Source organism: Hyperolius riggenbachi, chromosome 3 (genome assembly GCF_040937935.1).
Source record: "Hyperolius riggenbachi isolate aHypRig1 chromosome 3, aHypRig1.pri, whole genome shotgun sequence".
Taxonomy (NCBI): domain Eukaryota; kingdom Metazoa; phylum Chordata; class Amphibia; order Anura; family Hyperoliidae; genus Hyperolius; species Hyperolius riggenbachi.
Window position 1 is genome coordinate 155602484 of NC_090648.1, and position 24928 is coordinate 155627411.

The 24928-nt window shown below is 43.2% G+C and overlaps 1 protein-coding gene across 4 annotated transcripts in view; it reads right to left on the bottom strand.

Moving 5' to 3' along the window:
• MCTP2 (multiple C2 and transmembrane domain containing 2) overlaps window positions 1-24928 on the bottom strand; it is a 268191-nt gene that overhangs the window by 188333 nt on the left and 54930 nt on the right. For 3 of the 4 annotated variants that reach the window (XM_068275141.1, XM_068275139.1, XM_068275142.1), the window contains exon 2: window positions 3632-4204. In XM_068275141.1, the coding sequence (XP_068131242.1) occupies window positions 3632-4153 (522 nt within the window). In that variant the 5' untranslated portion in view covers window positions 4154-4204. Of the gene's footprint in view, window positions 1-3631; window positions 4205-19128; window positions 19149-24928 lie in introns of those variants that run through there. The other variant, XM_068275143.1, reaches the window with a different exon arrangement.

A 24928-nucleotide genomic window follows, 5' to 3' on the forward strand; every position in this document is an offset into this window, starting at 1 on the left:
GATCTCCTTAATGGCTGTAGACATTTCAGCACGCATCCAGCCCATTAAGTCTTTAAATATAGCAGGAGATTCACTCTTTACCACCTTCTCTGTACAATACTTGCATAATTTTTTAGAAGAAGATGAAGAAAGGCGAGTGTTGCAAATAGCACATCTTTTTTTCAACTTTGCTGTCTGTGCGTTTGGCCTGACTGGAATGAGCCCCCGGCTTATCCGTCTTGCCAGACCTTTTAAGCTAAAAATAAACAAATAAGTACTATGAGCCTAGCCTAAGAAGAATCATCTAGAACCACATTATAACCATAACTACTAGCCAAGCAGTGTGCCCCACAAACTACTTGCCAGAGAGAATTCGGAGCCAGACTCAACAGATAGCACTGAAGAGGGTCCTGAAGCGTCCTCCATGATCTCAGCCTATATCTGAGACATGGACCAAGTGTGGTTTAAACTACATGTGCATTACAATTAGCATATTTACCCTCAGCTGAAGCTCACCGCCGCTGCCCCTGCCGCTAATGATCCAGGTTGCGCTTCCTAGAGTCACCTGGGATGCCCGGCGCGTGACGACTTCTGGTTTTAGCGCCGGAACTTCCCATAGCGTGCGTCTGCACGCATAAAACAGCCTCCTCACTAGGAGAAGCCTCCTCCATGCTGCAGGACTCCATACCGCTCCCCTAAACGGTCTGCCCAGGAGTCCTGGTAATGAAGCCCCAGCCACCTGATAGCTACATGGAGACCTCTCCCAACCTTTACGTCCGGGGACAGGAGACTAAACTGAAGGTATTTGCCTAATGCTGCTATTTTATAGAGGTGGCCGCCTGTAAGGCCTGGTTCACATTGGCATTTTTTTCCGGATCGGAACGTATACTGTACAAACGAAATGGATGTGAATGGATCCAATATGTTGACCTATGGATCCATTCACATGCGTCCGTTGGTACGGATACGCTCCGTACGTTCCGGGCCACAGATCTAAAAAATACTGCAGGTCCTAATCCAGGCCGTTCTGCCTAGCGGAACGGATCCGCATAAAAAATACTTCAGCATTGGGGCAATGGGAAACTGAACATTTCTTCACACTAGTGAAGAAACGGACCATTCCACAGGGGATGGAGGCATGGGCCGAAGTGAATCTAGCGACGGGAGGGTGAGGGGAGGGTGCAGCAGCTGGGCGGGTGGGTGAGAGAGGGTTTATACATACCTTATTTTCAGTAGTGGCCGGCGGTAGAGGCTTCCATCTTCTTCCGCTTCATGTGACTACATGACGCGTCAGCGGAAGAAGAGGAAGCCTCTACCGCCGGCTAATACAGAAGATAAGGTATGTATTTGCTGAGTGAAAACGGATCCGATCAATCATTGATCAGATCCGTTTTCACTATGTGAACCGGGCCACGGACTGAGCCATCCAGATCCGATGAAGCGGAGACCGGATCCTCTCATCGGATCCTTTTGGCTCAAAACGCCAATGTAAACCGGGCCTTATGCAAATTTAATCTTTTGCAGCTTCCTGTCCATTAGATGGAGGGAGACAAGTCTCATTAGGGGTGCTGGCTGAGCTGGCGTACTGGGAAAATTCCATCGAGCTGCACCTACCAGCGGCAAAGATGTCACCACCTGTGATTGTAAATCGGTGTGAGAAAAGATTTCACAATGATCAAATACTGACTAAATAATTTATAAAGTAGTGTTGAAAAAAAAATAAGCAATTTTATATTACGTTGCTTTTTGTACATTTCCTCTTTAAAAAAATTATTGGAAACCCTCCATTCTCCTTTCAAATACATGCTGGAGCCCATCAGACTCAGTTCCTTGCAAACACCTCATTATTGGATATTTGCAACAGTTTACCAGGAGTTTGAGCTGAATTCTTATTATGCGGTTTCACTCTTAAAGAGACTCTGAAGCGAGAATAAATCTCGCTTCAGAGCTCATAATTAGCAGGGGCACGTGTGCCCCTGCTAAACCGCCGCTACAGCGCCGCTTAACGGGGGTCCCTTCACCCCCAAACCCCCCACTGCAACACTTGGTCGCAGACTTTGTCGCTCCTGGAGGCAGGGCTAACGGCTGCATCCCTGCCTCCAGTCACGTCTATCAGCGGCGCATCGCCGCCTCTCCCCCGCCCCTCTCAGTGAAGGAAGACAGAGGGGCGGGGGAGAGGCGTAGATACGCGCTGACAGACGCGCGTGGGGCAGGGCTGCGGCGGTTAGCCCTGCCCCAACCAGGAAGCGCTCCCCCGCTGCACCGAGGGGATTTGGGGGTGAAGGGACCCCCGTTTAGCGGCGCGATAGCGGCGGTTTAGCAGGGGCACACATGCCCCTGCTAACTATGAGGTCTGAAGCGAGATTTATTCTCGCTTCAGACTCTCTTTAAGCCTCATACACACGTAGAGAAAAAACTAAAAAAGCACTCGGGGAGAATCGTAGTTTAAACTGTTCCAAGAAAGAAAAATCTGAGGTAACAACAATAAATAACTAATTAAAGCATTCACATATGAGGCAACAACAATAAATGGTGTTTTGAACTTGGTGTCTAGAGTAGCGTGTAAGGCCTAACCCCACATGTAGTATAGTAAACCTTAAATGCATCGATAGATGAATGAGAGGAGACAGAGGGGTTTCCACAGTATGAAAATTATTACTCATGGGAATATACACCAAGTGGCAGGCGAACAATGTCAGGCTCTTCGTTCCTCCACCAGCAATCGCATTTAGTAAGGTACATGGTTTGCAGACATAAGTGGGGACAAACCACCCTTGCAACACATGTGGACAAAAGCACTAGACACCAAGTTCAAAACCCCATATTAGTGCGTTATTAGGGGCATTTCTCTTTTTTGGAACAGTTTAAACCTCATACACATGTACCAGACATGTCACATGGCAGAGATCGATTCCTTTGGCGACAATGCAGGGCCGAATCTGCACAGGCACGTCACTTGCCTTGCTATGTGGGAGGAGTGCAGATGCACGAGTGACATCACACATCAGCCATAGTGAGTGGGGAGAACAATGCTTTTCCCTGGCAATCAGCCAGCAATCAGCTGATGGATCGATTCAGCAAAGACATCAGGGGCCGCTGTATGCATGATTCTCGGCAGAGGAGGTAGTTATCGGTCACCTCAGCTGAGTTTCATCTAGCAGGAGTAAGAGGCTTAAAGTGAAACTCAAGTGAACATAAACCGATGAGATAAACAATTGTAGCTATCCTCCAACTCCTAAGAATGACTTTTAGATATTCCAGTTTTAAGTTATGTTTAAAAAAACTTTAACATTTCATTTTTTGCCGATCAATTAACCAATCTGTCTCGTGTCTTAGAGTGCTAAAATATTTGAACTATTGACTGTTTTTATCTATGTCAAGTTCTCTGCCAGGAAAGTATTTTATGGCTGTAATTACTTATAAGTGAGGGTCGCTATGGTCCAAATGAGGAGAAACTGTCACTTGCATAGCTGGAAGGGTAACGCTTTCAGGCAAAGAAATGAGAAAAGCAACAAAGCAAACCTGTTTGTGTGCGTGGCACTGTACATACAAATGTCTATCTCATCAGGTGACATGCCCTTTAAGCAAGTCCACATTTGCGTGTCATGTTTACTAAAAGATTTTTATCTTTACAAGAAAAAGAATCAGTTACCTCAAATTTCCGGTCATACGAGTTATCAGAAGACATGCACTCCCTATGCATTAAATCCAGTATACTCTTATCATCATCCTGGTCATTCTCCTCCAGCTCTTCCTCTCTGGTTTCATAATTGGATGTTTTTATAACTTCAGTCTCCGTAACAGTATATTCCATATGGACCTGATCTTCATGCATCCAACTATTGCTTTCTTTTGTGTGTTTAACATACTCTCTTTGCCTGTTCTGTGACATCACTGGAGATGAATGGCTGTTTGAAATAGAGGTAGAATCAACAGTGTCTGTGTATTTGTTGTCGTATTCTGTGTAACCGGTCTCTTCCTCCTCAATAGTACATCCAATCTGCATCATGTTATCAGGCACAGAAACGCTCATCCGATGATTGAGAACATGCCTTCTCCGGAAATCCAAGAATTTCTGGGAGCCCCGCTTAGTACGTTTGGTTGTTAGGTTCCGAAATATAGGACGAGTCTTTTCTTTCAGAGAGCCCCAAACTGATGGTTTATCCAACTCCATGGCTGCCAAAGCTGATGGAAATCAACCCCTCCCTCGGAAATGTAACTTCACCTGCAAGAACAAAAAAATTGTACATGAGAAGCCTGCAGCTGAACATGTGGTTAAATAGTCAATGTACAAATGATCTTTCATATTGGACCATAGACTATTTCACACTCCTCTTTTTAAACATACTAATGTATTTTTCACATGGATTGGAAGAAAAGAACATACAAACATCTCAACATTGCCAGAGCTCATCAATTTTAAAGCTATATGAAGATGGTCTTTGTTTTGGGGAACAAACTAAAGAAAGACTGGCTAGAAAGCCAATGCACTACCCTATTGGCTATTCAAGCCCGTTACTGCCAATATGGGGAGGTTACAGGGGGCTTGCTTATCTGATTGCTTAGTACACAACTGGCATGCAAAAATCTATGTTAAAGGACCCCTGTAGTCGCCTAAATACAAAAAAAAAGTTACATTCTCCCCTAAGAGGAGGAAGGTTTTGGATACTATGGAGCCTTCCTGGTCCTCTCTCGGTCTCCTCGTTCCCCCACAGTCCCCATTCAAATTTCACAGTACTTGCAGACTGGAGTATTTCCTATTGCTTTCAGAAGAGACCCAAAGGCTTCATCGTCATTAAAGCGGACCCAAACCAAACATTTTTTTAATTTAAAATATTTAGTTGCACCACTCTGACACATACAAAGATAAATACACACTCCTTTAGGCCTATGAGCATTTCAGTGCATGCTTTTTACCCTTCTCTTTTCATAACTTGGGTTATACAGGTGGCAGCCATTACTTCTGAGCTTAGTAGGAGGTTTTAGATCATGGGTGTGTTTGTCATCAGCTACCTTCCCTCACAGGGGCATCGTCTATGTGAAATCTCACACAAGCTGAGATCACCTTCCCTGTGACATCATCAGTAGCAGCCTGTGTTTTGTTTTTGTTTTTTATCTCCTCCACCAGTTTGCCGGAAAAATGCCGGCAATATAAAAAGGAAGGGAGGGATTCCTCCAATAAATGTAAAATATTTTATATTTGTCATCATGCAGCTGAAAAAAGGCTGCTATTTATGATTATAAAATTTAGAAAATATATTTTATTTCTGAAATCTTGTATTTTTAATTTGGGTCCACTTTAAATTCAGATCCCTGGAGTGAGGGCCCAGTGATGTAATGAGAAAATACAGAGAGAAACAGGGTGGCTCTAAGGAATGCAGAGCCTTCCCTCTTCTTAGGTTGGTATGTAACTTTTTCAGGTGGCTACATGTATCCTTTAAAGCAGGGGTCCCCAACCTTTTCCGGCCCGGGGACCACTTACTGACCAAATTTTTCTCCGAGGCCCGGGGGTGGGCGTATTGCGCGCGCGACCTAGTGGACAGTGTCATGCGCAGCGGGTTATGGGGGAGGGGCTGGGGTGCAGCAGCATAGCTAGCATAGTTGCCTCAGTATAGGGAGTTTAGTTGCCCCAGTATGGCTAGTATAGTTACCCCAGTGTAGCTAGTATAGTGCCCCAGTATAGCTTGTATTGACCAGTATAGCTAGTATATTCCCAGTATGGGTCGGTAGTGCCCTAGTATAGCTAATATAGTGTCCAGTATGGGTAGGTAGTGCCCCAGTATAACTAGTAAAGTGCACAGTATAGTGCCCCAGTATGGCTAGTAAAGTCTTGTAAAGTGAGAAGAGAATCTTGCACTGCTCCAAGGTTCTTTATTAGATCAAAGCAATCCTCATACATTGACATTCATGTCCATCTTGTAAATATAACAAAGTATGCAGACATACCCTAATAGAGTCCTGGCTGTGGGGCAATGTGGGGCGACAGCGACCTGCCTAGTAAAGTGCCCAGCATGGCTAGTATGGTTACCCCAGTATGGCTAGTATAGTGCCCCAGCATGGCTAGTATAGTGCCCCAGCATGGCTAGTATAGTGCCCCAGCATGGCTAGTGTAGTGCCCCAGCATGGCTAGTATAGTGCCCCAGCATGGCTAGTATAGTGCCCCAGCATGGCTAGTATAGTGCCCCAGCATGGTTAGTACAGTGTCCCAGCATGGCTAGTACAGTGCCCAAGCATGGCTAGTATAGTGCCCCAGCATGGCTAGTATAGTGCCCAGCATGGCTAGTATAGTGCCCAGCATGGCTAGTATAGTGCCCAGCATGGCTAGTATAGTGCCCAGCATGGCTAGTATAGTGCCCAGCATGGCTAGTATAGTGCCCAGCATGGTTAGTATAGTGCCCAGCATGGTTAGTATAGTGCCCAGCATGGTTAGTATAGTGCCCAGCTATAGCTAGTATAGTGTCCCAGCATGGCTAGTATAGTGCCCCAGCATGGCTAGTACAGTGCCCCAGCATGGTTAGTACAGTGCCCCAGCATGGCTAGTACAGTGCCCAGCATGGCTAGTATAGTGCCCAGCATGGCTAGTATAGTGCCCAGCATGGCTAGTATAGTGCCCAGCATGGCTAGTATAGTGCCCAGCATGGCTAGTATAGTGCCCAGCTATAGCTAGTATAGTGCCCAGCATGGCTAGTATAGTGCCCAGCTATAGCTAGTATAGTGTCCCAGCATGGCTAGTATAGTGCCCCAGCATAGCTAGTATAGTGCCCAGCATGGCTAGTATAGTGCCCAGCATGGCTAGTATAGTGCCCAGCATGGCTAGTATAGTGCCCAGCATGGCTAGTATAGTGGCCCAGCTATAGCTAGTATAGTGCCCAGTATGCGTAAATGGTGCGGCCGCCGCTTCTGTTACCTTATGGGTGGGCGGCCACTTCCGGATTCCCCCATGCGCGCTCTCCTCCATGAAGTACTATCTCCTCCTATAACAGCAGCGCGTCTTGCGTCTGCTGTAAGGAGGGAAGGAGGCGGGGCAGCGGTTCCCATGGTAGCGGCGATGCATATCGCCGCTACAGGAAGCCGCTGCCCCGCCTCCTTCCCTCCTTACAGCAGACGCAAGACGCGCTGCTGTTATAGGAGGAGATAGTACTTCATGGAGGAGAGCGCGCATGGGGGAATCCGGAAGCGGCCGTCCGCTCATAAAGTAACAGAAGCGGCGGCCGCGGGGGGGGAGGGGCAAGATGACAGACCCGCCGCGGCCCGGCTGGACACTGCCAACGGACCGGCAGTGGGCCGCGGCCCGGTGGTTGGGGACCCCTGCAAGTAAAGTCCTGGGTAAGAGCATATGTGAAGCATATATGCGAGTCAATCACTTTTTCCTGCAATTTGAGGGAAAAGTGGGTACCTCGGCTTATATGCGGGTCGGCTTATACACACACACACACACACACACACACACACACACACACACACACACACACACACACACACACACACACACGAGTATATACGGTATATGGTTTAAGTCATCTGCCATCCAGGAATACTGTTCCCATGAAGGGTTGTCTACACCATTCTTTAAATGGAAAGAACATTTCAATGTAACATCCATTTAGTAAAAAAGCAAATGAGAATCACCCTTTCCTCCATTCTTCCATGGAACTAATGTGACACTCATCTGTCCACAGTAGGTGCTTTGGTGATTGACCACCACTAATACCACTTCCTGCACTACTTTGGAAAGCAAATAAAGAATATATAAAATACAATAAAAACTTGCAATTGTCATTTTCTAAAGCACAAAACATGGTACTGCATGATTGTAAGTAGAGATTAGCCGGAGGATGTGGGGATTCCCCTCCAGTGTTCTAAGATGACATCTCTCCTCTCCCCAGTGAGGTCTGTGTGTTCACAAAGCACTAGTCATTAGTACATTACATAACTAGTCTCTGAGGACAGGTCAGACACACGGTGATTACAAATAAAGACAACTGTTTACACAAAAGATAAAGATGACTCTAGAGATGTTTAACTATGACTCAGGCCCGTAAAAAGGTCTAGAGGAAAAAGAGCCACTGTGACGTAGGGCGATAGGTCTCTCATCCTGTAATGTCTCTATCAAAATTTCAGTACATAATAAAAACAATGTCTAATAATAACAACAACATGATCAGGTTTCAACCTGGCCACATGGAAAACAGTGCTGACATATACCTGGAAATGGAGAAAAACTTTAAAGAGAAACCGTAACCAAGACTTGAACTACACCCCAATCAGTAGCCGATAACCCCTTTCCCATGAGAAAACTATTCCTTTTCACAAACGGATCATCAGGGGGCTCTGTACGGCTCATATTGTGTTGAAACTTTGAGGACAATGGTCCTGGCAGTTCCCTGCCTGTGAACCTTGTTGCATTGTGGGAAATAGAGATGTAGCGAACGGTTCGCCGGCAAACTGTTCCAGGCGAACTTCGGTGGTTCGCGTTCGCCATGCAAAGGCGAACTTTTGCGGAAGTTCGATTCGCCCCATAATGCTCTATTATGGAGCAGAACTTTGACCTTCTACATCACAGTCAGCAGGCATATTGTTGCCAATCAGACTGCACTCATGCCTGGAGGCCCCCCCCCCCCCCCCTTTATAAAAGGCAAGGTCCTTGTGCCATTTTACTCACTCGTCTGCCTACACTAATTAGTTAAGGGACAGCTGCTACACACACTCTGCTAGGGAGAGTTTAATTAGGCTCTTGTACAGGATCTTCTCAAAAAATTAGCATATTGTGATAAAGTTCATTATTTTCTGTAATGTACTGATAAACATTAGACTTTCATATATTTTAGATTCAAATACACACAACTGAAGTAGTTCAAGCCTTTTATTGTTTTAATATTGATGATTTTGGCATACAGCTCATGAAAACCCAAATTTCCTATCTCAAAAAATTAGCATATTTCATCCGACCAATAAAAAAAAGGTGTTTTTAAAACAAAAAAAAAGTCAATCTTCAAATATTTATGTTCAGTTATGCACTCAATACTTGGTCGGGAATCCTTTTGCAGAAATGACTGCTTCAATGCGGCGTGGCATGGAGGCAATCAGCCTGTGGCACAGCTCAGGTGTTATGGAGGCCCAGGATGCTTCTATAGCGGCCTTAAGCTCATCCAGAGTGTTGGCTCTTGCGTCTCTCAACTTTCTCTTCACAATATCCCACAGATTCTCTATGGGGTTCAGGTCAGGAGAGTTGGCAGGCCAATTGAGCACAGTAATACCATGGTCAGTAAACCATTTACCAGTGGTTTTGGCACTGTGAGCAGGTGCCAGGTCGTGCTGAAAAATGAAATCTTCATCTCCATAAAGCTTTTCAGCAGATGGAAGCATGAACCCACTTTTGAACCAGAAACAGCGGCAGAAGCGCCTGACCTGGGCTACAGAGAAGAAGCATTGGACTGTTGCTCACTGGTCCAAAGTAGTTTTTTCAGATGAAAGCAACTTTTACATGTCATTCGAAAATCAAGGTGCCAGAGTCTGTAGGAAGACTGGGGAGAGGGAAATGCCAAAATGCCTGAAGTCCAGTGTCAAGTACCCACAGTCAGTGATGGTCTGGGGTGCCATGTCAGCTGCTGGTGTTCGTCCACTGTGTTTTATCAAGGGCAGGGTCAATACAGCTAGCTATCAGGAGATTTTGGAGCACTTCATGCTTCCATCTGCTAAAAAGCTTTGTGGAGATGAAGATTTCATTTTTCAGCACGACCTGGCACCTGCTCACAGTGCCAAAACCACTGGTAAATGGTTTACTGACCATGGTATTACTGTGCTCAATTGGCCTGCCAACTCTCCCGACCTGAATCCCATAGAGAATCTGTGGGATATTGTGAAGAGAAAGTTGAGAGACGCAAGACCCAACACTCTGGATGAGCTTAAGGCCGCTATCAAAGCATCCTGGGCCTCCATAACACCTGAGCAGTGCCACAAGCTGATTGCCTCCATGCCACGCCGCATTGAAGCAGTCATTTCTGCAAAAGGATTCCCGACCAAGTATTGAGTGCATAACTGAACATAAATATTTAAAGATTGACTTTTTTTGTTTTAAAAACACCTTTTTTTTATTGGTCGGATGAAATATGCTAATTTTTTGAGATAGGAAATTTGGGTTTTCATGAGCTGTATGCCAAAATCATCAATATTACAACAATAAAAGGCTTGAACTACTTCAGTTGTGTATATTTGAATCTAAAATATATGAAAGTTTAATGTTTATCAGTACATTACAGAAAATAATGAACTTTATAACAATATGCTAATTTTTTGAGAAGATCCTGTATATTACTCCCTCCACCCTCCTACCCTTCTACCTAGGAGGGTCTCATCTGCCAGGGAATTATAGTATTTCAAAAGCCAGCTTACATATCGTGGCTAGGAATTGAACCCAGGTCTCACTGTGTGGTGGGCAAGTACCTTAACCGCTGTACCACCAACACTACTAACTGAAGATAGCCTAGCATGTACCATTTCTGCTCAATCCAAGAGAAACATTAGGTTGCTTAAAGGGAACCTTAACTGAGAGTGATATGGATGTTTCCTGTTAAACAATAGTTGCCTGGCAGTCCAGCTGATCTCTGTGCCTGCAATAGTGGCTGAATCACACCCTGAAACAAGCATGCAGCTAATCCAGTCTGACTTCAGTCAGAGCACCTGATCTGCATGCTTGTTCAGGGGCTGTGGCTAAAAGTATTAGAGACACAGGATCAGCAAGCGATTCAGGCAACTGGTATTATTTTAAAAGGAAAAATCCATATCCTTCTCAGTTTAGGTTCCATTTAAGGATTTGTAGCATAAAAGCCAACTCACATTGGTTGGGAATTGAACCCATGTCTCACTGTGTGGTGAGCAAGTACCTTAACCACTGTACCACCAACACTACTAACTGGAGCTAGCCTAGCATGTACCATTTCTGCTCAATCCAAGAGAAAAATTAGACAAGACAAATAACATTTATATCACGCTTTTCTCCTGGCGCACTCAAAGCACCAGAGCTGCAGCCACTAGGGCACACTCTATAGGCAGTAGCAGTGTTAGGAAGACTTGCCTAAGGTCTCCTACTGAATAGGTGCTGGCTTACTGAACAGACAGAACTGAGATTTGAACCATGATCTCCTGTGTCAGAGGCAGAGCCCTTAACCATTACACCATCCAGCTACTGCTCAAGGATTTGTAGCCAGGCATGGCCTTGCCTTTTGTGTTCAACAGTTGTCCAAAGAGAACCCCAGATAGCCAGGTAGATTCATCTCTCTCTCTCTCTCTCTCTCTCTCTCTCTCTTGTATTTTTGAGCATAAATGGATTGAGCATAAATGGTACATGCTAGGCTGGCTTCAGCATGTAGTGTTGGTGGTACAGTGTCTGGCTGGAGGGAGGGAGGGAGGGAGGTAGGAGAGCAGAGTAGGGCTGTAATTGAAAATGGACCTTAAAATAGGGGTTTATGTGAAATCTAGATGATTTTTGCCTGGGACTTTTGATGTGTATTTTACTCAATCATGTCTGCCTCCAGGTATTAGATCCCTTGAAACATGTTTTCTATCATTTTTCCAGCCGGTAGAATTTTTTCTATTTTTCAAAGTTTGCCTCCCTATTGAAGTCTATTGCGGTTCGCGAACCGAACCTTTCGCGGAGGTTCGCAAACCGAAAATCGGAGGTTCGCGACATACCTAGTGGGAAATAGCTGTTTACAGCTGTGTCCAACTGCCAAAAAAAGAAAGCAGAAGCTACTTCCAGTGACATCACATGCCAGCAGTAAAAATGCCACCATGTGATAAATGTCAGAATGTAAATCAGGGAGAGGAAACATTTTACAATGGGCAAACACTGACTAAATCATTTATATATAATAATTGTAAAAATGAAGCATTTTTTATTACATTATTTTCACTGGCGTTCTTTAAAGTGAAATTCCATTCTTGGGGGGGGGGGGGGGGGAGCAGTAAAGATCTATAAATCACAATGGATTTTTGACAAAATCAAACGTGTTATTGTTGTGTCTGTGGAGACAGTCATGTGTAGCAATAGGGGTTGCAGAGGTAGCAGCTGCATCGGGGGACTTGAGCCTGAGGGGCACCATGGGGCCCTTCCTACCTTCCTAAACCAAAGTATATGCTGTTTATTGGTCCTGTGGTGGTAATAATCACTTCTATAGATGCTTTGAATGGTTGTAATCATTAACACATTGTTCCCCATCCCCTTCTTGTACCTCTAACACTGTAGAGGACCTTGGCAGGTTTTGTTGCACCGTATCAAGTGTTACGTATAGAGTGCTTGGGGGGGGGGGGCAATGTAAAACTCGCACCGGGGCCCCGAGCTCCATAGCTACGCTACTGTGTGTAGCTCAGTCATCAAGCAAAAAGATTGCGAGAAAATGACAATACTAATATGAAAATAAATTATAAACAACTTTTGGGGTCAACAGAGAGGAAACCACATGCAGACCAATAGTCTTCACTTGCTAACATATGGTTTAAAAAGATGTAACCTTTTTGCCTTGTTTATTCTAAACATGTAACAGTTTTTTTTCATATTCAAAGAAAAAACACAAGACACACATGAACAACAGAAATGTGTAGCAAAAGCAGAACATACTGCTGAATGCTGAAGCCAAGGTGCGCCTTTCTATTCCAAGACACTGGCCATGTGTTTGCTGACAAAGAAAGAATTAAGGCCTCGTTCACATCAGGGCCGTTTCTGTGCGCTTTTCACAGCGCGCTGCCCTGTGCGTTCAGCAAGGTATTGATTTTCCTATGTAATTAAATGTAGCTGGTTCACATCTATGCGCTGCACTGAGCAACGTTACAAAAACGTAGGGTTGCATGCATTTCTGTACGTTGAGCTGTAAAGCGCACATCAATGCAAGTGAATGGGTGCGCTTTTTAAGCGCATAGAAGCGCATGCGTTTTTTTACCCCTATTTGGAAAAAAAAAACATTTACATAGAAAAACAAAGCTTTATTGACAACTGCTACTGCTACATTAAGCAAAATGTGCCTTAAAGAAGAGCAGCGCAACGCACAGAAGCGCGCACTAAAGCGCACACATGCGCATGCGTTTTTTGCCACGCGCTTTCACACGTTTCTCAGCGCAGCAGATGTGAACGAGCCCTAAAAAGCAAATCTAATAGACATTGGCCTCAATTCACTAAGCTTATCTCCTGTCTTTAATAACTCTTCTAGAGTTGTTACCATGGTGATAAGGCATGTAGTATTCAGGAAACATTTTACCTCAGGCAAACCTAAAGTTAACTCTTCTGTCTTTAAGTTAACTCTTCAATCCTTAAAATAACTCCAGAGTTAAAGACAGGCTGTTTATTAACTGCGTGTGAAAATAACTACAGGGGAGGTAAAATAACTACAGAGGAGGTAACTTAACCACTTCCCAACTGAGGGGTTTTACCCCCTGACCACCAGAGCAATTTTCACCTTTCAGTGCTCCTTCCATTCATTTGTCTATAATTTTATCATTACTTATCGCAATGAAATGAACTATATCTTGTTTTTTTCGCCACCAATTAGGCTTTCTTTAGGTGGGACATTATGCCAAGAATAATTTTATTCTAAATGTGTTTTAATGGGAAAATAGGAAAAAATGTGGGAAAAAATTTATTATTTTTCAGTTTTCGGCCTTTATAGTTTTTAAATAATGCATGCTACTGTAATTAAAACCCATTAAATGTATATGCCTATTTATCCCGGTTATAAAACCGTTTAAATTATGTCCCTATCACAATGTTTGCCGCCAATATTTTAGTTGGAAATAAAGGTGCATTTTTTACAGTTTTGCGTCCATCCCTAATTACAAGCCCATAGTTTATAAAGTAACAGTGTTATACCCTCTTGACATAAATATTTAAAAAGTTCAGTCCCTAAGGTAACTATTTATGTATTTTTTTTAAATTGTAAATTTTTTATTTATTTTTTTAATTACAAAAAAAAATTGGGGAGTGTGGGAGGTAAGGAGTTAATTTTTTGTGTAAAACAAGTTTATTTGTGTGTAAAAAATGGTTAGGGTGTAGTTTTACTATTTGGCCACAAGATGGCAACATTACAAATTAGTTTCAGGCGACCTGCAAGCGTCCTTCCGGACGCTTGCAGGAAGTAGAAAGAGGCTGGGACTTTGTTATTTTTCACAATGATCGCGCTGCTCAGCCGAGCGGCAGCAGATCATTGCGGGGCTGAGATCAACGAACGGGAATGGATTTTCCCGTTCGTTGATCTCTGGGCGAGCGGGCGGCGGCGTGTTTACAAGCGGGAGCGCGGACAGCGGCGGGAGTGCGCAGAGTATGGATTTCTCCGTCCCTGGGGGTGAAAGGATGGAAAAAGGGGTGGAGAAATCCGTACGCGCGGGGGTAAAGTGGTTAAGGAATGAAGAGATAAAATAACTCTCTCTTATGTGGAGGTAAGTTTTCTCTTGCCTTATTATCTCCAGCATGATCTTAGTGAATTGAGGCCAATGGCCTCAATTCACTAAGATCATGCTGGAGATAATAAGGCAAGAGAAAACTTACCTCCACACGTGAGAGAGTTATCTTACCTCTTCATTCCTTAAAGAGAACCCGAGGTGGGTTTGAAGAATATTATCTGCATACAGAGGCTGGATCTGCCTATACAGCCCAGCCTCTGTTGCTATCCCAAACCCCCCTAAGGTCCCCCTGCACTCTGCAATCCCTCATAAATCACAGGCACGCTGCTGACAAACAGCTTGTCAGAGCTGGCTGTGTTTATCTCTATAGTGTCAGTCTGCTGCTCTCCCCGCCTCCTGCAGATCTCCAGTCCCCGCCTGCATTCCTTCCCTCCCTGCTGATTGGAGGGAAGTGACGGGGGCAGGGACTGGAGCTATGCAGGAGGTGGGGGAGCAGCTGAGACTGACACTACAGATGTAAACACAGCCTCACAGCACGGCTGTGATTTATGAGGGATTGCAGAGTGCAGGGGCACCTTAGTGGGGTTTGGGATAGCAACAGAGGCTGGGCTGTATAGGCAGATTCAGCCTCTGTATGCAGATAACATTCTTTAAACACACCTCGGGTTCTCTTTAAGTTACCTCTCCTGTAGTTAATTTACCTCCTCTGTAGTTAATTTACCTCCTCTGTAGTTATTTTCACATGCAGCTAATTAACAGCTTGGCGTCAATTCACCAGAGGCTACCAACCTATTTATCTCTTGGGAGGTAATTTACCTCCTGTGATATCTCCAAATAGCAATTCTCCAGAAGTTTAGGGGAAAATATCGACAGAGAGAAATGCAAGAGATAAATGTGAGATAAGTATGAGATAAATAAGTGATAGTTAGTAGTTAGTTTTTCTCCAAATCACAATTCACCAGGGAAGAAAGGGGGTGTGGCCATTCGTTATTTTTTCATCTCTTTATCCCCTGAATGAACCTGGAGATATTAAAGACAGGAGATAAGTTTAGTGAATTGAGGCCAATGTCTCAAAACCACAGTAATTAGATTTCATGCATAACTGCTCAGAATGTTACAGCAAAAGAAGAAATGCTGCATATAGTATTACATGAGTTGGTATACAGGTATTGCAGAGCACACAGCCAATGAACTGCTACACCCCTGGCTAATGGTTCCCCTTCCATAGCTGCCGACAATGCAGTCCCTCTATACATAAGAACTGATATGGAGCACCAGGAAATAGTCTAAAAATGGTTACAATAAATCAAAGCACATAAAAAGGTGATCATTACCAAGGTAGCACTAATATAGCGCTAGAGGTTAAAGGAGGGCCCCTATGGTCCAGGGGCCCCAGTGCAGTCACTACCTCAGCATCCCCTATTGCTATGCCACTAGCGGCCAATCTACAGTCTACCACGTGAAACTGCAATGCAAGAGGCTTTGTTAGAAAATGTATTCTTTAGCTTGTCCACATTGGAACACCACACATTGGCGTCAATTCACCAGAGGTTACCAACCTATTTATCTCTTGGGAGGTAATTTACCTCCTGTGATATCTCCAAATAGCAATTCTCCAGAAGTATAGGGGAAAATATCGACAGAGAGAAATGCAAGAGATAAATGTGAGATAAGTATGAGATAAATAAGTGATAGTTAGTAGTTAGTTTTTCTCCAAATCACAATTCACCAGGGAAGAAAGGGGGTGTGGCCATTCGTTATTTTTTCATCTCTTTATCCCCTGAATGAACCTGGAGATATCGTGGTTTTCACACAGCAGCTGCTGCTATGGAAGATGGAGCCTTTTGAGCTTACTCTGTTAGGCCTGGTGCACACCAAAAACCGCTAGCAGATCCGCAAAATGCTAGCAGATTTTGAAACGCTTTTTCTTATTTTTCTGTAGCGTTTCAGCTAGCATTTTGCGGTTTTGTGAAGCGTTTTTGGTGTAGTAGATTTCATGTATTGTTACAGTAAAGCTGTTACTGAACAGCTACTGTAACAAAAACCGCCTGGCAAACCGCTCTGAAGTGCCGTTTTTCATTGCGGTTTGCGTTTTTCCTATACTTAACATTGAGGCAGAAACGCCTCCGCAATCCAAAATCTGCAGCAGCCCGGGAGTATGCGTTTCTGCAAAACGCCTCCCGCTCTGGTGTGCACCAGCCCATTGAAATACATTACCCAAGCGTATCCGCAGCCGCAAGCGGATCGCAAAATGCAGCCGAACCGCTCTGGTGTGTACTAGGCCTTAGAGCTTGCTTCTATTATGAGGAGATGAAGGCGCAGGAGGAGGGTCTGTTTAATCGCCCCTCGTATTTTTCGTGAGAGAACAGTTCTTGATAATTTTACTGAGACAGAGGTGGTGAAGAAGTTCAGACTCACTCGTGATATGATTTATGATATGATCCGGCAGTAAAAGGCAGGAATACTCTGGTCAGGCAGTGGTAAAACTCCGCCTCCTACCCACAATGCTTCACTTTCAAGCTTACAGAGAGGAAAAGTATCCCATGTAAATCATTAATACCGATTACCTAACTCTCTGCTTTCTCACACTTTCCTCATGCATATCTCTCCATTATCCCCTGCTATCCAACACTTTTCTCTCTGTCCTCTCACACTGGTGAATTGACTCCAGAGTGTTAAAATACCTCATGAGATAAACTACCTACCCTTTTTCTCTTGGTAAATCCTCTCTGGTGAATTGACGCCATTCTCAGAAACTGCAACTAGCTGTGCAAACACTGTCAGTGCAGACATTTCCTAGACTCAAGAGCTCTAGCATACATGAGAGATACATATATGAGAATGGATACTGACACAGGGCAAAGTAAACAATGCAAACAGCAAGTCGCCGATTCAAGGAAAAATAAATAAAAAATAAATAAATCATTTCTGTGTTTACTGCTAGAACCACCCGATACAGGCCAGGCAGACGTGTGTGTGTGTGTGTGTGTGTGTGTGTGTGTGTGTGTGTGTGTGTGTGTGTGTGTGTGTGTGTGTGTGTGTGTGTGTGTGTGTGTGTGTGTGTGTGTGTGTGTGTGTGTGTGTGTGTGTGTGTGTGGTGTGAGAGTGTGTGTGTGGTGTGAGAGTGTGTGTATGGTGTGTGTGTGTGTGTGTGTGTATGTGTGTATGTGTGTATGTGTGTATGTGTGTGTGTGTGCGTGTGCAGTGTGTGTGTGCAGTGTGTGTGTGCAGTGTGTGTGTGCAGTGTGTGTGTGCAGTGTGTGTGTGCAGTGTGTGTGTGCAGTGTATGTTAGTTAAATCATGTGTGTATGATGATCTGCAGATCTCATAGACTATCATTGCAATTTGCAGGAATTGATTTTTGTCAGGAACAGATCTTTTGCAGATACTGATCTTTTGTGTCTGTACAGCATCTGTGTGTGCAGCATCTTGCAAAGATTTTTTTTCTGATGTGGAGTTCAGCTCCATAGAAAAGACTGTGCAGAGTATGGCTCTCATACTACATGAAGGGTGGTAAGATTGGTCTGTGATCTTTCATTTTCCAAAGACTATAGTCTGATGTGTGTATGAGCCTTTAATCCTGAACTCAATCTTAAAAGAAAAAAGTATCACCCCAATTCAAAACTTGCTACTTTTAAGTTGCCTAATAATTGGTACGTTTTCAGATGAAGGCTTCTATGGACCATTAGCAGAAATAAAACATACCAGTACTCTTTTTCTTTTAAAGTTAGCCAATGAATGGCATCCTCATGATTGAAAACTTCCTGCTTTTATGAGTGATGGCCAACATGGTACAATGATCTACTGCACAGCTCCAAATGTAAGCAAGTTGTGTTTTTTAAGATTCAGTGCAGGATTTAGAGTATGTGGCTAGATCCTGTAATCCGCAAAACATAGAATTATGACATTATGAACATGTATTGAGGTAAACCTCTGATTAACAAGCATTTGTGCTTGATTTTGCACTTTGAAGAAGCACTACTGTGACATTTTCCCAGCCTAAAGTGACAGCTTCCAGGTTTTACTTGTGTGGAAAGCACTAGATGTTTCTCCAGCACAAAGCTAAAAGTCCCCATTGAGGCTGTCTAAGAAAGGTGCCTGGCTTCTGTAGCAACACTGCATCCCCTTGTTTCCTCATGTGTCATGTTGCAATTTTTGCAGACTATGTACTGTTGCCTCATACACTTTTGTCTGCCCATTTAATGTTACGGTTCACTATAAATCATTTTAGAGACATTCTGCAGGCTCTCTGCCCTCTTTCCTGTGGAGAGGAGAAAATGGAGAAATTACAGAAGGTGTTGCAGGTAGAAAAAAACACTTTGTCAAAGAAGGTGTTGCACTGAGGCTGCAGCAAGAAACAAAGTAGTCAGCCATGGATATTCTTGCTCTGTTGATTGCTGTAAGAGAGGCCACTGACTTTGTGGACATTTGAACAGATAGAAGATGAATCACCTGAAACGCTCACCAACGATCCCTTTGAACAATGAAATTATTCTATGTGATTGTAGCTGAAGAGAAAAATTATATTTTGTGGTAATACCTAATGTTAAATATAAGTAGAGCAGACTGTGGTCATGTTGTGAGACACCCCCTATACAGATAGCAGGGTAAATACAGTACTTTACATGCAGGTTAGGAATCACTTTATGCATGTTGAATTAACAGGATAAAGATTACTACAAACCTCATTCCCAAAAGGTCTTAATGACCAAATCTGAGCTATACATCTACTGTATACTATGTCTGCATACTTGCCTATACCTGGCCAAAAAGCTTCTTCACTCCAACTCTGCCTATTTATTAACATGGGCACTCCCTGAGTGGGTGATGGTAAAGCCCATACCAAAGGATAGATTTTAGCCATTTGTGACAGTTTGGGCTGGTACTTTTGTAGCAGCCTATGCCAGTTAACGCCTGCTTGGTTACATGGTATGTATGGCCCTTTAGAGAGGGGGGAGAGAACAAGCAGCATTCAGGCACAAAATCTGCTAACACATTTTGGCATGGCCTGCTGCCTGTTACATGTGCTTTCATGGATGCCTGCACAGATATCCAACTAACAGCCAAAATAATTACAACTGATCATTTCAGCCATCAAAGGTTTAAGCGGAACTGAAGAAGAAACTTAAGGTATTATCTCAAAGGCATATGCCCAAATATTTCCCTTTTATGGATTAAGAATAAACTCGCCAAGCCTTTGTTCTTTTTATTTCATGAATTCTAAATAATGGATTCCTAACACATGGTACAGACACCCCACAGGGTGCTGGGCACAGGGGATACTTGAACTTGGAGTTCATGTTTACAGGGTCTGGAAACAGAAAAAAAAACTAAAATCGGTCATCATCAATGTGACCACCCTTGACTGCATATCATACGCATCTATAAAGCTTTAGAGAGTAGCACTGCAAAAATCAGGCACATTAAAAGGAGAAACAGAAACAGCACTAGCCAAACACTATTTACAGTAATATAGTGCTTTTACTGATGGCTAACACGGTACAATACCCTACTGCTACTATTTACAGTAAAACAGAGGTCATGACTTCCACCACAAATCCAAACATCAGGGCATCTTTTCCTAGTTTTGGTATTCTATAAATGAAATAACAAGGTGTCATGCAGTTGATGGTCATGGAAATTGGCATTTGACCCTATAGGACTAGATTGTTATCTTGCCATGTTAAAGGTCAGGTGTTGTTCCAAGCTAATAGCAGCTGTCAACACAAAAGCTACGCAATCCTGAAAAACCATCTCAACCCAAAATGGAAATGGCTTATAAACTCTCGGTTGGCATAGCGGCCTACAAGAATCACCGTCAATAAATGAATAAATATCTTTGACACAGAAAGGCATCAATAAAGCTAACATTTGGGTAGAAGGTTTGTTTCCCAGTCACCTCATTTTATTCTGTTCTTGTGACAACATAAGCTCAAATTCTTGCTTTGGGTGTCATATGGACAGGAAGCAAACGGCTTTTACCCCCCAAGCAGTGACAGAGTAATAAAACTGGCGGAGGTTGGAACTGTTTCTTGCGATGAAGTAGGACAGAGAAAAAAAATGGATTTGGGCTACAGCTACGCACACACCATAATTACACAGGTCAACCAAACAGCTACTGCAACAAATTCCTTATTAAATGTGTTTTTATGTACCCTTATGCTTGTCTTGTCAGACCAGTTTCAACTGTTAACATGCTTGTTAGAGAGAAACTAAGAATAGTTGTAGTTAGGAAAGGAATTTATAAGTGGAGTTGGCAAACATGTTTTGAGGACATATATGGACGGATATCCAACAAAATAGGGAAAGCCTATTAGTCTAAGGCAGCCTTTCTCAACCTTTTTACCATGGAGGAACCCTGTAAATAAATTTTGGATCTCAAGGAACCCCTGCATTTATTTTTCAGGAGGCATGGTCTTTAAATAGGTTAGGCTGCTAATTTCACTATCTCCTAATACACTGCCACTCATTATACTGTCTCCTGACCCCCCAATTTAGTGCTTCTTGTTACAGTACCACCTATTATAGTGTGCTCTATTATATACTTCCCCCACGATGGGGTAAAATGCCAAGGAACCCCTGCAGAGTCCTCGAGGAACCCTGGTCGAGAAAGCCTGGTCTAAGGATACAGCAGAAAAGGACTCCATTAGTTGTAGGATGAATACAATGGTTAGGCTAAGCTCACGCAAAGGTTTTTCAGACCTTCAAGCTACACAATAAAAAAAAAATCCTTAAAGAGAATCTGTATTGTTAAAATCGCACAAAAGTAAACATACCGGTGCGTTAGGGGACATCTCCTATTACCCTCTGTCACAATTTCGCCGCTTCTCGCCGCATTAAAAGTGGTTAAAAACAGTTTTAAAAAGTTTGTTTATAAACAAACAAAATGGCCACCAAAACAGGAAGTAGGATGATGTACAGTATGTCCACACATAGAAAATACATCCATACACAAGCAGGCTGTATACACCCTTCCTTTTGAATCTCAAGAGATCATTTGTGTGTTTCTTTCCCCCTGCATCTCTCATGCACTGAAGTTTCAGGCTGCTCTTTTCTTCCTGCAAACAGCTTTGCCCTTGTCTGAATTTCCTCAGTATGTGAAAACCCAGCCAGCTCAGAGGAGGATTTATCCAGCTTGTAAAAGATAAGAGAGAAGAGAGAAGCTGCCCTAATCTAAATAATACACAGGCAGTGTGCATAGAGGGGCCTGGAAGGGGGAGTTCATAGCAGAACTTCAACACTGAAGAACTTGGCAGCCTTCCAGACACAGGCCGACAAGTCTGACAGGGGAAAGATACATTGATTTATTACAGAGACTGTGATAGCAGAAAGTGCTGCAGTAAGCCAGAACACATTAGAATAGCTTTTGGAACTTGTAGGATGATAAAAACAGGATGCAATTTTTGTTACGGAGTCTCTGTAAAATGTTCCTGTCTGAAATTCTCACTCAAGACATACACACAAGAAAATTTAAAGGGAGAGCCCTGAAATAAACACATCATGAAATAAAAACATTTTCTGGTTGAACTCAATGGACGTATGTATTTTTTCAACCCAAATAACTATGTAACTATGAACACTTGCCCAAGAAAAAAAAAACATGCAAAACATCGTACAAGTAAGAACTCAAAGTGTCATAATACCAGACACCCAACTGAACAAACAGGAATGCAAAGGAGGACAAAAGTCCCATTGCACATTATGCATTTGGTGCGACGCATGCAGTACATAAAAAGTATGCTTCACTGCCACTGTCAACACTTGCGTTGTGTGGTAACACACTGCATGCACCGCATTACGCCTGATGTGAACGCACCATTACAATATAATTGCATCAGGTTACAATGCGTTTTGATGCATGAATAGCAGAAAGTTATCGGTGTTAAGGCACGTACCCACAACGGGAGTTTTCTTACGATTTTTCTCATGACCTGTGATTTTTTTGTGCAATGATCAATTTCACGATGTGGGTATATGTGCGGGATTAAACAAATGTTTAGCGATGTGCAGAAATTATGACAATCACAGTGGATCAGATCTTTAACATGCCCGATAACTCTCGCACAAAGTGCCGCAATCATTTGAACACTCATTCACACCCATTGAGTGCTGTAGATGGTTTCCACAATAGGAAGATGGATCGGGGAATATTTTTTAGTCAGGTCGCATTACCGTGGTTTCCCGATCCATCTTCCTGTGCAGGTCTGTGGAGTCGGAGTCGAGGAGTTGGAGCAATTTTGGGAATCTGGAGTCAGAGGTTTCAATAAACTGAGGAGTCAGAGTCGAGTGATTTTTAAACCAAATCCATAGCCCTAGTAAAATTAGACTAAGGAGTAGGAGCAATTTTGGGTACCTGGAGTCGGAGTCAGTGATTTCATAAACTGAGGAGTCGGATGATTTTTGTACCGAGTCCACAGCCCTGCTCCTGTGACTATGTATACTGGATAGTGTACTGTTTAAGGGCTTTGCCTCTGACACAGGAGGCCAGAGTTCTGTAAGCATATACCTATTTAGTAAGGAGACCTTGGGCAAGACTCCCCAACACTGATCCTGCCTATACAGCACACTCTAGTGTGATACAAAATGTTCTGTGCCTTTACTGAGGTTATAGCCGATTTGGATTCCCCTACTTACAGCTCTTTATGACTCAACACGATATGGGGTAAAAAAATGTATATTTCTTGCTTTTTGCACTGTGACTGGGGAAAGACAAGTAGCTGGGTGACCAGTTTTTCTTGTAGGATATGCCAGTCTAATCCCACTTTAAGGGCTTGTTCACATTATGAGCGCCTTTTGATTTTTAAAAGCGCTGCCGATCTTAAAAGTGCTTTAAAAGCGCTCAAGCAATGTTTCTCAATGTGACTGAGTATTCTCACATGAGCGATGAGCTTTCTTTCCAATCACAAACGCGGGTCCTGCACTATTTCCTGAGCGTTTGCAATTTAATAGAAGGCATAGGGAAATCACAAAGCGCTTGGCTAAGAGATTTTCTGAGAATTTTTATAAAAAACACAACATTGATGAGATTCAGTTCCAGGTCAAAAAGATCACTTCCTGAGTAAAAAAAAAAAAAAAAAAAAAAAAGAACGCTAATCGCCAAACAAAAAGTGCTTACAAAAGTGCTTTGCTAAATCACAAATCACTCTATGAATGCTTTAAAAAGCACTAACAAAAAGCGCTCAGCGTTTGCAATTGTGCTGGCAATTTATAATGTGATCTAGGCCTAAGTGTGCTAACTCAAAAACCAAATCCTTTAATGTGTAGTGTCAGAGCTATATCACATCCTGAAATATCCTAAACCAGTTTCCATAAAAACATAAGCATGCAGAATAACCTCCAGGTGTGAGGTAGAGAAAAGATCAGCTCACCGGACTTCCCCAGGGAAGAGTGTACTGTGAAATCCTGAACCTCCCAGCTCCTCAGGTCATCATTGAGGACAGCCACTTCCTCCAAGATTATCACACAGGAGTTAAACCTTGCAATTAAAAACAAATATCCTGAGCTACCGCACTGTGGTTTGGTTATGAAACAACTGTCCATTCCTTTCCCACAGACATGATTTATAGTATACACTGGAACAAACTGCCATAGCTTCTGTAAATATTTTAAGTGGCTTAGTCGTACCCCTGTACAGGAATGGTTACATGAAATGGATCCCAACTCAAAAATGTCAATGTATAAGGAGTCATCCAGAATTCCCCACATTTCTGATGATTAAATAAGGAATGCCAAAGTATTACATACATACATCAGCATGTTCATTAGATACTATGGACAGAATCCAGCACATATTTATAGACACTATAAAATGTGTACAAACAAAATGACTCATGAAACATGACAACAGTGTTTGTAGCCGAGTACATGCACAGAGTGTGACCTCATAAGTTATGCAAGGATTTCCAGCAGTGACAATTTATAAGTGAGGGATATATTGTCTCCTGACCATGTGTGACAGTCACAGATACACAAGTCTGGCATAGTGGATAGCAGCCTTGCAGCGCTGACTGGGTCACCAGTTTAAATCTGGGCCACAGAACTATATGCATGGAGTTGGTTTACCTCATTTTTACATAGGTTTCCTCCAGGTACTCCAGCCTTAGACTATGGCTAGAGTAACTCATATACTACTCGCTCTGTATAAATCACGTGAGGACACATCTGGAGTATGGAATACAGTTTTGGGCACCACACTATAGAAAGGACATTGACCTTCTGGAATGGGTACAAAGACAGGCAACCAAAGTAATCAGAGGGATGGAAGATCTCACTTGCCAAGACAGGTTGGACAAACTGGGCTTAGTTAGCTTGGAAAAAAGGTGACAGAGGTGTCCTGATTAATCAGAGGGCAATACAAAAGCTTGGCAGATGAGCTTTTTTGTCCCTAGGGTTGTACGACTGACAAGGGGACATGATTTGTGTGTAGAGGAAAAAAGTTTTTGCCATCTATTTAGAAAGGGGTCCTTCACAGTGAGAGTGGTTAAAATCTGGAACATCTTACCTCAGGAAGTAGTTATGGCAAACTCTATATCTGCATTTAAAGAGGGCTTGGAGGCTTTCC